The following is a 15008-nucleotide window of genomic DNA, read 5'->3' on the forward strand; positions in this document are numbered from 1 at the left end:
ATTCACCGTAACGTAATAAAGCGGCCGGGCATAAAACAACCCTGCCGTCATGACTCGTTCATCACCGTTTTTTCCCACCGCTATTGTCAAAGCGCTGAATATTTTGTCAAATATTTCAAATTATTTATAAAATAAAAAACATTTTTAAATTGACATTTTTTTCTTGTGAGTTTATTAAAAGAAAAATTATAAAGAAACTAAAAAAAAACATGCAAAAATGTGAAATTAACTTTTGCATCTCGACTGCCGTAACAGTTCGTAGTTTCCAACAAAGCGTTGCCGCTAGAAACGGTGAGTATACCGGCCGCTCTTTAGCGATCGTAACATAACGGTACCGATTTTGGAGTAAACCAAGCCTTAATTACTCAATTATGTGCCGAGTACCTGTATTGTAGGGTTACCAGCTTTTAAAAAAATTCGGAAGCTGTGTAAACTTCACTCCTAGTGAATGAAGGTCCCGCAGTTTAGAATATAGCCCTCTGATTAGTCATTCGCCATTAAGATGAGATAATTGAATTGCTCTATTGAACTTCGCAAGAGTCGCAGATATTCTCAATTAAGAATGGCAGGAATTATGTTTTATGATAAGCCAAATGATTCTTTGTGCACGTAGACTTGCATCAGCAAGGCTGCTAAAACCTTGGGATGAAGAATAGCTGATATTACATAACTGCAAATAGTTTACTTGCTAATGGAAAATCTGATAAAATATATACAAAAGTGTTACAATATGAATTTTCCCTTATTTCTTCTTCTGCAGCAACTGCAGGAATATTGTAATAGTAAAGACTTCCAATATTGTCCAACGAAGCATAAAATTTCAATTACAATATTACCAATATTTTGTGGTATTCGCGCAAAAATAAAATAAGACCAAGAAAAATTTCAAACTGTCACAGTTTTTTAGTAAACTTACATAAACTTTATAAATAAGCTAAAAGTGTGAAAAGACGCGCTTAATTTGAATGGACTACCAATAGAGAAGTGACATGGAGCTTAAATAGACGTAACAAAAATTGAGAAGAGTTTAGTGAATTTGTAATAGACGTGAAATTTTAATAGAGTTTCGTTAATACTAAGTGATAGTTACCCACTTACTTCTTAATATTCTTCCACTTTTACGCAACATAATGCAAATCGCTGCTGTCAACGAGGAGTTATGCCACGCATCACCACCAACATCATCGAATTTAACATCACACACTAACGGAGACATGACTTGTCATCAACATCGTCAATCACTTAATCAACAACATCAACAATGTAAACTGCAACAAAAATATCGCGAATATTCACGGAATGAAATGTTAAAATTCCAGTTCCGTATTGTTATGATGCCATATAGTCTACAGATGCGTTTGCTTCTCCCATCGAACTCTCTCCTCGCCACCTTAATACTCATAATGGTGTGTTTCGTCCTGACCCCACCAGTTTGTCAGGCAGTAGGTTACTCATATTCGCGTTTTTCAGGCCCAGTAACTGGTCCCGAACAAAAGGTAGTTGTAAATGATGGATTGACTAGCGGAGGCGGTGGTGGGCCACGCTTCGACTACATAGCCAAACCGGCATATGAATTTGCATATGGAGTTGAAGATGCGCAGGCGCGTCTGTTGCAAAGTCGTCAGGAGATGCGTGATTGTGATACCGTGCGTGGTTCATACAGGTGGGTAGGCAAGCAAAATAATATATTTGATTAACCGGTTAGTACCCATGAATCGATTTATTTTCGTTATACTTTTTATTTTATTTTTCATCTCGACACACTTGCGGCAAACATTAAAACTATTCCATTTTCAATGAACTTGACATGACTTGACTTGAAACAATGCCAACAGCGTCGTCGATCCAGACGGTAGTTTGCGTGTGGTCAAATACACTGCGGATGATATAAGTGGTTTTAAGGCTGAAGTTACAACTAATGGCCTTGACACAATGGTCCACGGTCAGCAGCCACCATCACAACCTTATCCGGCACCCTTGTGGAACTATCCTCATGCAGCCCAACATCAGGTACAGCATCCTCAGCCGGATATCGAACAAAATAATTACGATGACAATGGAGGTAAAGAAGGTGATTATGAAGTGAACGAAGATTATGAAGAGAATGACGAAAATGAAAGTGACAATGAAAAGCACGTGCAGCATAAAGAGTCGAATGATGAGTCTGAAGAGAGTTATGATAATGAGGATGAACATGAAGATTACGATGGAAATGAGCATTCAGCAGAATTTTCAAAAGAGGCGACAAGCTATCAGAAGCAAAGTGAAGAATATAATTGAATCATTATTTTCGTTATTATGAGTAATATTAATTTAAGTATTAAAATAATGTGATTATTTAGCAATGTGTGTAAAATGTTATTTCCGTAGAGTTTGTATTCGTGTCGCAATGGCACGGCGATGTGCAGTGCAGAATATGGTCTAGAGAAAGAGAGAGAAGGCGTGGTGGATGCACGTGAAGAGGAAATTGGAGGGAAACATTTTAAGCGTTGGTTATTCTTACAATTCCACATTATACTAAATTACTCTTTAAAAATAAAAAGTCTGATAAATCTAAAATGCGCCTCACAACTGTAGCGCTTATTTTTGCTTAGAAATCTAAGAGCTGATAGCAAATGTTTAGCTACTAGTTGATATTATCTCATTTTAGCAAAACCATTCTTGTAGTAAGCAGTTTATGCATACCTGTTTCATACCTACTTAGCTAAGCAAAGACCATCGATTATATTAATTTATATTAATTCGCATAACGGTAGCTTTTAACGGCAGAAACAATCGAGATATACCTAGACTTCCATATATCCAAATTGTCAGATTGAAGACAATAAATTAATTAATCCATGTCCGCCGTCCGTCTGTGAACACGATAACTTGTGTAAATTTCAAGATGACTTACATATCTTCCATCGCTATTTAAAGCGAGTCAGTTCCTACGATAACCACGGCCACTAAAACTGATCATTCAGTTAACCCTTTCAGTACAACTTTCTATAGAGTAGTCAAAAAAATCTAAAATTTTACGCGAGACCTCTTATTGGTTCCATTAGCATAAAAAATAAATAAAAAAATTTTAAAAATTATTTTCGGAAAACAGTTTTTTTCAATGTTGCCATATGGCAACAAATTTCGTTAAAGGTACAGAAAAACACACATATGGAATATTTGAAGCAAATATGTTTTATTCAATTTATTTTGTTTTATTTATGACATACAATGCTGGAAATGAAAATATAAAATCAGAAATTCCAAAATATTCATATAAACATGAATATATACATATAACATTTTTATTAACACTTCAGTTTAAAAAGTAATGAAGATAATGAATAATAATAGTGGAAATAATAGTGATAATAACAATAATTATAATAATACAAATAATAATAAGAATTCATATTTTTATTACGATAGTTATAGATATTTAGCTTATATAATGGTAGTCCTTGAAGCAATCCCGAGCTCCATTAGGGAGGCATAGGTGAATCTGGCATTTTGAACACTTGAACCTGGTATATCCTGAACATCCATTGATTTTGCGCCAGCTTTTCTTTTCTGTATGCTCCGGCCAATGTTGGTTTCCATCATATCGTATGGAAACAGCAGGAGCTGTTTCATTCGTACGTCCTGATTTAGCTACACGTTCTTCGCTCAATGCCCCTTTTGGCCGTCCACGTTTTCTAGAACACTCACTTTTGTTGGACAGAGAAATTAGCCCATCAGAAACATCTTGTCGGAATTCTAAAAGGTTCATATGCTTTTGAGTATTTGGGTCAATGTTGAACAAGTCTCTTTTATATTCTAGCCATGAGTTGCATATAGCCATGTCTATAAAGTGGTCAAACACCTTGAGTGTCCATTTTTGCGATCGAATTGATATACGGTATAGTGACAAAAGATAGTCAATTTTATCCACTCCGCCCATGTTTTTATTATACACTTTGACAATGTTAGGCTGAGTTATTTCAATCTTTTTCTTCTGTTCGGAACAAAATCTTGTAACCTTGTGTAAAGGTTCATCCCCATAAATTGAAGACACAAGTTGAACGGTACCACTATCAAGCCATTTCATAACAAAGATATTGTCTTCTCTTTCCATACGAAAGTCGAAACTTCCCCGCCCTTCTTTTTTTAACTCCTTCTCAGATTTGAGAGGTACTTTACTAATCCTATTTCCTCGTATGGTACCAGTGGCCCAAATTCCCCTTTGTTTTAGACATAATAACAAATTCAGAGAAGGAAAATAGTTGTCAAAAAACAGCTTGAAATTTGTATTATCAGATATAGTTTTCGTTAAATGCATTACAATATCAGAGCAAAACCCTAGATTTTGATTAATCGAAACAGTTCCCTTACCCTGATATATTTCAAAATCGTAAGTTATGCCTTTCGAACTGCAAAGACAAAATACTTTAATACCCCATTTTATAGGTTTTTAAGGCATATATTGCCTTAATGCAGTCTTTCCTTTAAATGGAATCATCATTTCATCAACACAAAGATTTTCGTCTTTGGGGATAGTATAAAGTTTTTGCGTAAAAGCATCCAGGAGTGCTCGAATTTTAAACAGTTTATCACTATTGATTGTGACTGTTGTAAATTTTAAATTATTTCGTATGGAATGAAATCGTGGTCTTGTCATGCATTGAGAGAAGACGGGAATTGCTGTGGCCTTTGACCAGTACATATCCAATCTAGGGTAGCCCAATGTCCCAATTGTTATCTCTAAAGCAAGAAATTTCAGAAACTCTTCCTTAGAGAAATTTACGGATTTGCCACTTTGCAATAAAGATGTTTGATTAGTGGCTTGCATACCTTGGTCAAGGAAATTTTCAGAAAAATACTCCAAGAAGTAAACCACGGGGACTTTCTTATTAGAATTTGGGTAGGTCTGAGTAAAATACGCATTTAAAGGAGGCCATGGTGCTTTCTTCCATCGGAACTCACAATTTTTTTTCGGAATGAACTTTGAAACTTGACGTGAAATAGAGCTAGGTACAGCTATTGTAGCTTCACCCAAACCTACGTTTTCTTCGACGTCAATATTTGAAATATTAATTTCATATTGATCTTGCCGGGAAAGCTCTTCGATCAAAAAAGTTTAATTTTCGTCAAATGCATTTAGTAAATTATCAAAAGTTTCTGTTTCTTGTAAGTGCTCTGTGTCGGATATATCCGAGTCGTCAAAATTTATCAGAATTTTTTCGATATCAGCTTCTTTCATTTTCCGTGGCATGGCTAAGAAATGTTCGCTAAAGTTAAAAAAAAACGTCTGATCGCTATGAGTTACTAGCGCAAATGAATGTATGCAATTTAAAAATTGGCCGCACGTTATTGAAATTTTGAACACCTTACAAGGCATATGTTGCTAAATGACAACATACACATTTTAAAAAATTATAGCGCCCGACACAAAGCTTTATAATCCAAAATTTCAATAGCAGTCTGTAAGGCAAATATTTATGGTTATATTTTAATCAACAATTTTTCAAAAAGTTATAAAATATTTTTTCCAGCCGGAAAACAAAAAAGTGCCTTGTATTGAAAAAAATCGCAATGAAGGGATTCAAATCACTCTATGAACTACAATACACCAAAAAATTGGTTTTCTGTAATTTTGTATTTTCTTAAAGGTTTAAAAAACATAATTGTTAATAAAATTACTAGCTTTTTTTTTAAGTGGTGGAAACTACGCCGTCCCAAAGTTTGATGTTGCCATATGGCAACAATATAGCGAAAGGGTTAATGGTGGGTCTATCTATTTTCCTTTAAGGACTTACAATTTTGGGTTTCGTGACGAAATTAATATACCATTTCATTTTCATGAAAGGTATAAAAAACAAACGACTACGAAGAGTTATTAAAAAAAGGAATGAATTAAATCAACCAAGTTATTTGAAGAGAGTTGCAAATATATTTCAATTTACTACACTAAAATATTTATATACGTACACACATACATACAAGTTAAGGAGCCCAAGGACTAGGGCTCCAAAAAGTTAAAGTTGGGGGCCGCCCCGCGGCCCCATTGCAACCTGAAAAGATCCAAATAAAAATAGCTTTTTCCGCTTAACGATATTTACCATTTATTCTTCCTCAATGTCAAGAACAGACTAACTCTATCATTCACTTAACCTAAGCTCTAAGCTTCTACATTAATCTAAGTGATTTCATAATTGCTGACACTGCACTTCCCACGGTTGGCCAAAATAATATTTTTCGCTTGTGTGGCGAATCACACGGCTTGCATTTTGTCCGCATATCATATCGCTTACGCTGCAGTTCCCATGGATTGCATTTTGTCTGCTTACACAATATGATATCGGATCGTTGGCTTTGCTTGTGTTTGTTGAAGTGTGGTGTCAGCACATTCTTACAAGTAAGTGTGTCTGCCCCCTTGTTAAGTACCCCCCCCCCCCCCCCCCCCCCCCCCCCCTTTAAACATCTGCGTCCCGCAGATGAGCTCCTTTTTCAGAAGGATCCTTTGCATGGCTTGACTGGTCCTGATCTGTGGTCTGATTTAGTCTAGGAAAGTTGATTGTAGTAGTGAGTTTTCTCCAGATAATGTAGCATACGGCTGCTAGAACGGCCAAGGCAAGTGCGTCAAAAATTAGCGAAAAGTGAAAATTGTTGCCAAGTTGTTTAAGCTGATTAATATTTTCCATGCTCAGGCCGTGAATGTAGTTAAGGTTCAATTTTAGTCCTTCGCTCGTGATGTTTACCAAGGGCGGTGGCAGGGCCTGCGCTGTGCGTACTGATCTGCTGGTGAATGTTTGATTTCCCACCCTGACTGTTTCGTTGTTCAAAATAATGACGTACGTTCCATTTAGGGTTGTGGAGTAGTTCTTCCCTTGTAATAGGCCTTCAAAGTTTGTAACAAATATTGTTGAGTCTGTGATCATCTCGACGGTTTTGGTGTTGTCTGGTTCAAAGCGGCATTTGGCATCGCCACCTTTAACTAGCCTAGCTAGGCACCCGTTTTCCCGTAGTTTAGTCAGGGATTTGGGAGAGCAAATTGTTGTGTTGCTGATCGAAGGGCAATCCTCGGTCACCCCAAACGTTTCAACTTCGTTTATTAACATTTTTTTATAGCTGAGGTCAACGTGTTGTCCTTTTATAACAGCGGCCCGTGTTATTAGGAGTCGGTAGCCATCTGGTTTTACCTTTGGCATTGAGAGTACGTACAAAAGTGTGCTACCGTTTGAATACACGGAGGCCGACCCGTACTCTATGGCTTCAATGGTGTTCTGATATGGTAGGGAATCTTCCTCCATTATGAGCCTTCCAATCTCGTCTTGATCAAGAAGATTTGTGTTGATTACGCCAGATTTCGCCATTTGGCACGCTTGGACGACTTCTGACACCTGTTCCTTCAAGATAAGGACTTTGCTTAGGTCAAGTAGTTCGATATTCTCCTCGCTAATGTTTTTGCTTATAGCGTTAATGTGGAGCATCGCTTCGTTTGCTTTCTCGATTGCCTCGCGGGTACCGTTGAATAGTTTTTCGTTGACCCGGTACTGGTGATTGTTGTTTATTATCACGTCATTCATGCTTCGAAGAATATAGTCCCAATCCGCTGCATCTGGAGACCCAGCTATCCACTTCCATGCTGAACCAATCCAGTCAATGGAACGTACCCTTCGTGATTTGCTTATTTGTAGTTCGTCGAGACGCAGCTTAGTTTGATTTAGGTGGAATTGTAGCACAGTCCGCACAGCCCTGCTTGTAATATCGTGCTCTGTTGACTCCATCAATTTGACCAAAGCCGTGTTGAAGTAGTTTAGGTCGACCACATGGACTAAACTGAAGTGTCCGTTCAGGATCCAACCACGCCCGTGCTCAATAGTTACTAGTGGGGAGCCATAATTGTAGATGTTGAGGCCGTACACGCCAGATATTAAAAATAAACTGTGTTCCATTATGAAGAGAAAAAAAACTCATTAGTGTTGGTAAGATTAGTATTGACCATTTTTTGTTTTTAGGCACTTTTATTATTTATCCCAGGGACGGTGAATTAATAATAAATGGTTACATAATGTAAATCTTGTTTTCTTTTGTATTTTTTCCTTTTATTATTATTATTTAAAGAACATTCTATTGTATAATAAAAAAATCTTTCCACACTAAGGGAAGAGTTAAAAAAAAAATTTTGTGTGCTTTTTTGAAGTTTATTATTTTATTTATGTGTTTTTTGTTGCGTTTAAATGTATTCCTATATCCTACCACCGTCCCCGGCTATCCATCGTGGTACTTGGAAGGTCCACAGGATCCGAGAGCATGGATATGAAAGGGAGGTAGTTTGTAATTCTTTACTTTTGTTTGAAAGGTAGCGTTAAAGGCTACTACCCTTGGATCCTGCCGCCTTACAAAAACTCGTGGTAAAAAAGCTGAGGAAAGAGGATAATATTTCTAAGAATTACTGAAATGTTTCCTCTTTACCCCCTTCTTTAAAGTTTTTTTTTTTTTTTTTTTTTTTCTTGTTTTTTTTTTTTTTTTTTTTCTATTTGTCTAATTTGCCTTTTTGTCTAATTTGCCTTTTGTTGTGGGCAGATTTCTTAAGAAAAAATTTTATTTTTTATTTTGCCTCTTTTATTAAGCGTGTAATTAATATTCTTGTGGGCAGATATTGCTTCATTAAAAAAAATTTTTTAAACGAAAAATCGTTTCCTCTGTTTTTTTGTATTTTTTTGTTGTTGTTTTTTTTTGTTTTTTGCAATATTTTATGTTGCCTCTTTAATCGCTTATGTGGTTTGTTATAGAAAAGATCTTTGATCTTGAAATTGACGCCTTTTTCGCGTCGTCTGTGCTATAGAATTTCAAATCTTTGGGTCCCTTATTGGGACATCTTTTTGTTGTTGACTTCCCGTGGTGACCTTTTTATCTTTTTTTTTTTTTTTTTTTTTTTTATGTTGGCGTATTTTTTATCTGCGCTTTATGAATCCTTTTGCCAGTGTCTGTGAGCAATGTCACTGTATTGTCTTTACCAACCGTTTCTTTTTTGTAAAGTGCCTTTTGTTTTGATTTTATCTGTTTATCCCTGACGTAAATCTCATCTCCTGGCCTAAATTCCTTAGCTCTTTTCCTTTTTTTATTCAATCGGAGATTTCTTAACTCCTGGTTTCTCTTGATTTGTTCCCTAATCTCCTTGTGGACCCTACTTTTGAAGTTGGTTAGGCCTTGGTAGTTAATTCTTTCGGTTCTGTTGAAAAATATGTCGCTAGGCTTCCTCTTTGTTACAGAGTGTATTGTTGTGTTGTAACGATCGACAGCAATATACACCAATTCCTTTGGTCTAGCGTTATTAATTTCTTTCCGGAGGCACCTATAAATCTCAATAATGGTAGAGTGGAATTTTTCGATCTGGCCGTTTACTTCACTTCTTTGAATTGGAGTCTGATATAGTTCGATTCCCAAACCTCTTATGTAGTTACGTACCAATGGAGTCATAAATCCCCTCTCATTGTCGGTGACTATCATTTTAGGAGTTGTGAAATAGTGTATTACTTTGGCTAGCTTAGCGCGGAGAGTGACGGATGCTTTATTTTTAATGTGGAAAAGCTTGGCAAATTTTGAAAATTTGTCTATGCAAGATAAAAATTTCTCCCCTTGAATTTCAAAAATGTCCACATGCACTATTTCGCATGGATATTTCGGCACTGGGGTCTCTTTTATCGGTGGTACTGCCGGATGCCTATCATACTTGTTAGCAAGGCAGGTTTCACAGTTAGAAGTGAAATTTTTTATCTTACTAGCCATTTTGGGAAAATAATACTTTTCCAAGATTTGTTCCCTATTTTCTTTTGAGTTTCTATGGGCCCTCCTATGTTCTGTCTCTATTATACCGCAAATCCTATCCTCGTTGGCCACATCCTCGACCACCCTCTGAGTTATCCTAATTTTGTATAAAAGGAAATTTTCTATATATACTTCTTGTAGGAGTTGTAAGTAACTTTCTGGAATCTTTATTCCATTTATGAGTGCCGGGTTTAGGCGTTCCTTCAAGGCTTCGGTTAAGCTGGACTTTTCAATTACATCTAGTCTCACATAATTACGAGTGAATCCTGGATGTGGGTTTTCAACACAAGTCATTGCATTCCCCTCCGTAAAAATTATTTGGTTTCGGAAAACGTTTAAAGGGGCTTCAACGTGTGGAATAAGGTCCGAAGAATCCTGTTCAGCACTGTGAGCTGTCCCCTCGTCACTTCTAGCTTCTGTTGGTGCATCGTTGGGTTCCGATGGTGCTGTCAAATGGTTTGCCTGGCATGGAATTCTGGAGAGAGCATCCGCCACGACATTCGATTTACCAGGAGTGTAAATCAATTCGTGGTTATACTCTTCTATTCTAGCCTTCCACCTCTTCAACTTGGCGTTATAGTTTCGACTTCCTAACGCAAAAGTGAGAGGCTGGTGGTCAGTGAAAATTCTAACTTTTTTCGCCCCATAGAGGTAGGATTTCAAGTTGTCTAGAGCCCAAACTATAGCCAACATTTCCTTCTCGTGAATCCGTTCTCATAAACTTTTTTCCAAATTCACTCTCAAATTAGCATCCGCAAGCCGTTTAAACACTATCTCTAAATTTACTAAATGTTCGTCGGTACTTTTTCCAAAGACAATAATGTCGTCGATATACACGTAGCATATCCTCCCTATATACTCTTTAAGAACGTCATCAATCATTCGCTGGAATATAGCCGGAGCGTTTTTTAACCCAAAAGGTAATCTCAGAAATTCGTACTTTCCATTCATTGTTGAAAACGCTGTTTTGGGTATATCTGTTTCTTTCATTGTGATTTGGTGAAAGCCTGAGGTCAGATCTATAGTTGTGAAATATTTTGCGTTCCCTAAACTGGCCAGCGTTGCATTAATATCTGGGATAGGATAGGCGTCTGGCACGGTGACTGCATTCAGACGTTTGAAGTCCACTACCATTCTATACTGCTTTTCACCAGAGGGTTTGGGTTTTTTCGGAACTACCCAAATAGGAGAATTGTACGGGCTTTTGGATGGTCGTATAATTCCTTCTTCAAGCAACTCAGTAATTTGTTTTTCTACCTCTTCCTTCATGTTTGCAGGATATGGGTAACTTTTCGTGTATATGGGCTCATTCGTGGTAGTCTTTATCTCAGCTCGAACTGTGGTTTTAATATTTGATTTGATGTTAAGTGGACCGAACAAATGAGAATACTTTTCTATCATGGCTTTTAGGCTTGGGAGAATTGCGTCGGGTATATCGTCAGTTTCGAAAAAATTTAGGCTTCCTACGACTTTGTTTTTGAGCGGAATTCTTATATTGGGATCTATTGTAAGGACATGTTTTTTCCTGTCTATGACGGCACCCAGTTCTTTGAGGGTGTCATCGCCTATTATCACATCAAACGAGCTTAAACCAGGAAGTGCGTAAAAGGTCACCATAGCTTCGTTACCAGCATTTTGGAAAAATCTCCCGCTGATTTTTTTGTTTATTACTACAGGTCCCGCTACGGTGGTTACTGAGAAAGGTGGATTGACTGGGACTGTATTAGTTGCCAATTCAGGTTTTATAAAATTTTTATTTGCCCCTGTGTCGACTAAGAACTTTAGGGCTACTTTGTTTGGTGTCAAACAAGTGAGATAGGGTATACTGGATTGCGCGGTAGTGCTCATATGAAATAGGCTGGTGGCCCGTCCGCCATAAAATTTACCTGCTGGAAGTTGTCTTCTGTCGATTCAGCATACGTCGAAGGTCCGCTTTCTACATCTGCGCTGTTGGCTTCCATGTTGTAGAGCCTCTGCTGTTTGGGCATCTTTTCAATCGATGATGCAGGTCCCCTTTTGAAGGCGTTGTAATTCGTCGGTCGGTTCATGTAGTTCACCTGTCTGGTTTGAACACTGTCGTCGACATCCATTCTTTCCGCAGGTCTTGGGGCTGCGGGTCTAGCAGGAGGTGCGGTGTTCGTCCCTTGATTGCCTTGGAATCTGTTGTAGGATGACCGGCCATTCCCTTGAGTATTGTTCCGATTCGTCCAGTTGTATGTAGACCGTGATCGAGGAGGTAACGGTGGTCTCTGAGTAACTTGCGACAGGGTATTGGTGGGGACAACTACTCTATTTGGAGTGTTTGCATGGACTATTGTGTTCCTTAACGTTAGGTTCTGGATGTCAAGGCAGGCCGTGTACGCTTCTGGCAGTGTTTTTGGCTTCTGCACTATAAGCATACGTGACAATTCTGGACTGAGGCCCCGTATGAAAACATCGAGTGCCCTGTTACGGTACGTTTCCACAAGGACCGACACGGTTTCCTGGCTATAGTCATCGCACTTGATTTTGTTCACTATTAGAGACAACTGATGATTGACCGTTGCGTAGAAATCATCTAATTTTGAACCTCTCTGAGCTAGCTGATTCAGTTGGTGCTCTAAAGTCCTAATGTCCCTTTTGTCTGCGTAATGCAGTGATAATACCCTTTTTATTTCTACCCAATCGCTATCGAAAACATTATACGCTACCAGTGCTGCATCGGCAAAGCCACGGATTTTCTGCCTAATATGTTGCAGGATGGCACGATACAGGGGCCTTTCCTTGACGATATCGTAGTCCGACAGAATTCCTTCAACGCTGTGAACCCAAGAGATGTATTGAGAACGGCTGCCTTCAAAAACTTGCAGCTCCTTCACGCAGTCGGGGAGTCTGCCAATATCCTTTAGGTCTTGCTCCGACAGTGGTGTTCGCACCGCTGCCAATACCCCCTGTGGCTGCGTTCTTACGCCACCCTGTTCTACTCTTCCCAATCGCTCATCGATTCTGGCAAGATTTTGTTCTAAACTCGCGTTATTGCATTCAATTTCCCCTAGCCTAGAGTTCAGAGCAACACCGTTGCTTTCTATACCCCCAAGGCGTGTCTCAAGCCGCCTAATCTGCTCGAGCAGAGCATTAATGCCCGCATTAAGTTCATTAACTTTCGTGGCTAAAGCGTCCATTTCAGATAAAAAAAAAATTTTAGTTTGAGATTAAAAAATATATTTTTAAATTTTAATTTGGCACACGGTGGCTCTTTAAAAATTGTTTTTTATTATTTTTTTTGTTACTTACTGGCGTTCGCGATCACCTGACGGGATAGTCCTTATAGCACAGACGATTTATTTGTTTTTTGTTTTAGTTTTAAGGTTGTCCTTACACTTTGACAGTTTCCTGCAAAGAAAAAGAGGACTTTAGTTACATTTGTGAAACTTTTACCGTGTTCTTATGGCAACGGCGACATGTACCAAGTTGGCGTTTCACAGTACATTAGTCTTTAAATAATTATGGTTTTGGTCAGGGGAGGCTGTGTCACTCCTTTTTAGTCGTCGACAATCAGATTGAAGGCAACCTACTAAGGCACAGTTGCTCCACAACGCCCTGGACATATTGCGAATCTTTAGCGTGTTCTTATGGGTACGCTGAAAGTATCGCAAGTAACGAGTGACCGTTTCCAGTGTGCGCTGATGTGTACCCTGGAAATTTCACAAAAGGATAAGCCGGCCCAAGTGTGTTCTTATGTGTACGCTCAGGTTAACTTTTAAAGCCGGCCCAAGTGTGTTCTTATGTGTACGCTCGGGTTAACTTTTTCAGAAGGAAATTTTTGCCGTATCCTGAAGGGAGCGGCAAGTTGCATATTGCAAAAAAAAATTTTGTGTACATGACACGGTCACAGGAGTCGTTAACCATTTTTCGGCCTTTGGTATGGTGAGGTCCGTCCTAGAAGTATAGGTATACGGACTCACCCAGCCAGTGTGATTATACGTGCACTTGGAATAGCAATAGTGGGGCCGTAGGATAATTCACTTATAAAATGTTTCAATTTTCGTGTTGAATTTTATTCGCGCGCCAGAGGATCTTAGGGGTCACAGGCTCGCTTCTTTTAATATTATTCCTGTATAGCCCTCTGAGGGCTTTTAGGATTGGACGTAGTAATTTACTGCGTGTAGCATCACTTTTCACTCAACTTTTTGTTATTCACTTGTTTTTTTTATTATTCGTTTTACCTCTCCTGGGGAGAGGAGCTTTTATACCCTGGAGGGTCCCGAAGGGAATCGCAGAGTTAAGCTATCGTTATAACCGGAGGGTCCCCTCGAAGGTGAATCTCGGTTTTGGTATTTTCGTTATTGGCTGTACAAGCCTTAAATTATCTAAGCTGAGGTCTTGCCTCTCTATATTTTTTTATTCCTTTATCGGTAAAATTTCTATTATTTTTTTTTTTTCTAGCACTCCACTATCACTATCACTTTGTCACTAATCACTATGGACCTCACATTTAAGGAGGTCCTTTTTGAAGGACCCACTTGCCAGTGGGTCCCTGCTCGGGCGCCAGTTAAGGAGCCCAAGGACTAGGGCTCCAAAAAGTTAAAGTTGGGGGCCGCCCCGCGGCCCCATTGCAACCTGAAAAGATCCAAATAAAAATAGCTTTTTCCGCTTAACGATATTTACCATTTATCCTTCCTCAATGTCAAGAACAGACTAACTCTATCATTCACTTAACCTAAGCTCTAAGCTTCTACATTAATCTAAGTGATTTCATAATTGCTGACACTGCACTTCCCACGGTTGGCCAAAATAATATTTTTCGCTTGTGTGGCGAATCACACGGCTTGCATTTTGTCCGCATATCATATCGCTTACGGTGCAGTTCCCATGGATTGCATTTTGTCTGCTTACACAATATGATATCGGATCGTTGGCTTTGCTTGTGTTTGTTGAAGTGTGGTGTCAGCACATTCTTACAAGTAAGTGTGTCTGCCCCCTTGTTAAGTTACATATATAAAAACATATTACGAATAAAGTTTATTTGATTTCTAAAATCGCTGTGTATGAGTTTGAATACTTTCGCTGCGTATGTCGGTTCATTTCGTTGTTCAGAAAGTTTATCTAAACGGTAAGTACACTAAAAGCAGAATTTGTCAAGCCGGATTTAGCAAAAGCAGAATTTTGGAAAACCAGGATTTTGGAAAAGCAAAATTTTAGAAAACCAGTATTTTACCTATGCAGGATTTTTTAAT

The 15008-nt window shown here is 38.4% G+C and overlaps 1 protein-coding gene across 1 annotated transcript; it reads left to right on the plus strand.

Moving 5' to 3' along the window:
- The first annotated feature begins 1130 nt into the window (after window positions 1-1130).
- LOC137254304 (uncharacterized) lies at window positions 1131-2280 on the plus strand. The gene is made up of 2 exons (XM_067791971.1): window positions 1131-1663; window positions 1836-2280. Exons 1-2 carry the CDS (start codon window positions 1131-1133, stop codon window positions 2278-2280), a joined length of 978 nt encoding a protein of 325 aa, XP_067648072.1.
- The last annotated feature ends 12728 nt before the right edge of the window (window positions 2281-15008 follow it).

This window comes from Eurosta solidaginis, chromosome 5 (genome assembly GCF_040869045.1).
Source record: "Eurosta solidaginis isolate ZX-2024a chromosome 5, ASM4086904v1, whole genome shotgun sequence".
In the NCBI taxonomy this organism is placed as follows: Eukaryota; Metazoa; Arthropoda; class Insecta; order Diptera; family Tephritidae; genus Eurosta; species Eurosta solidaginis.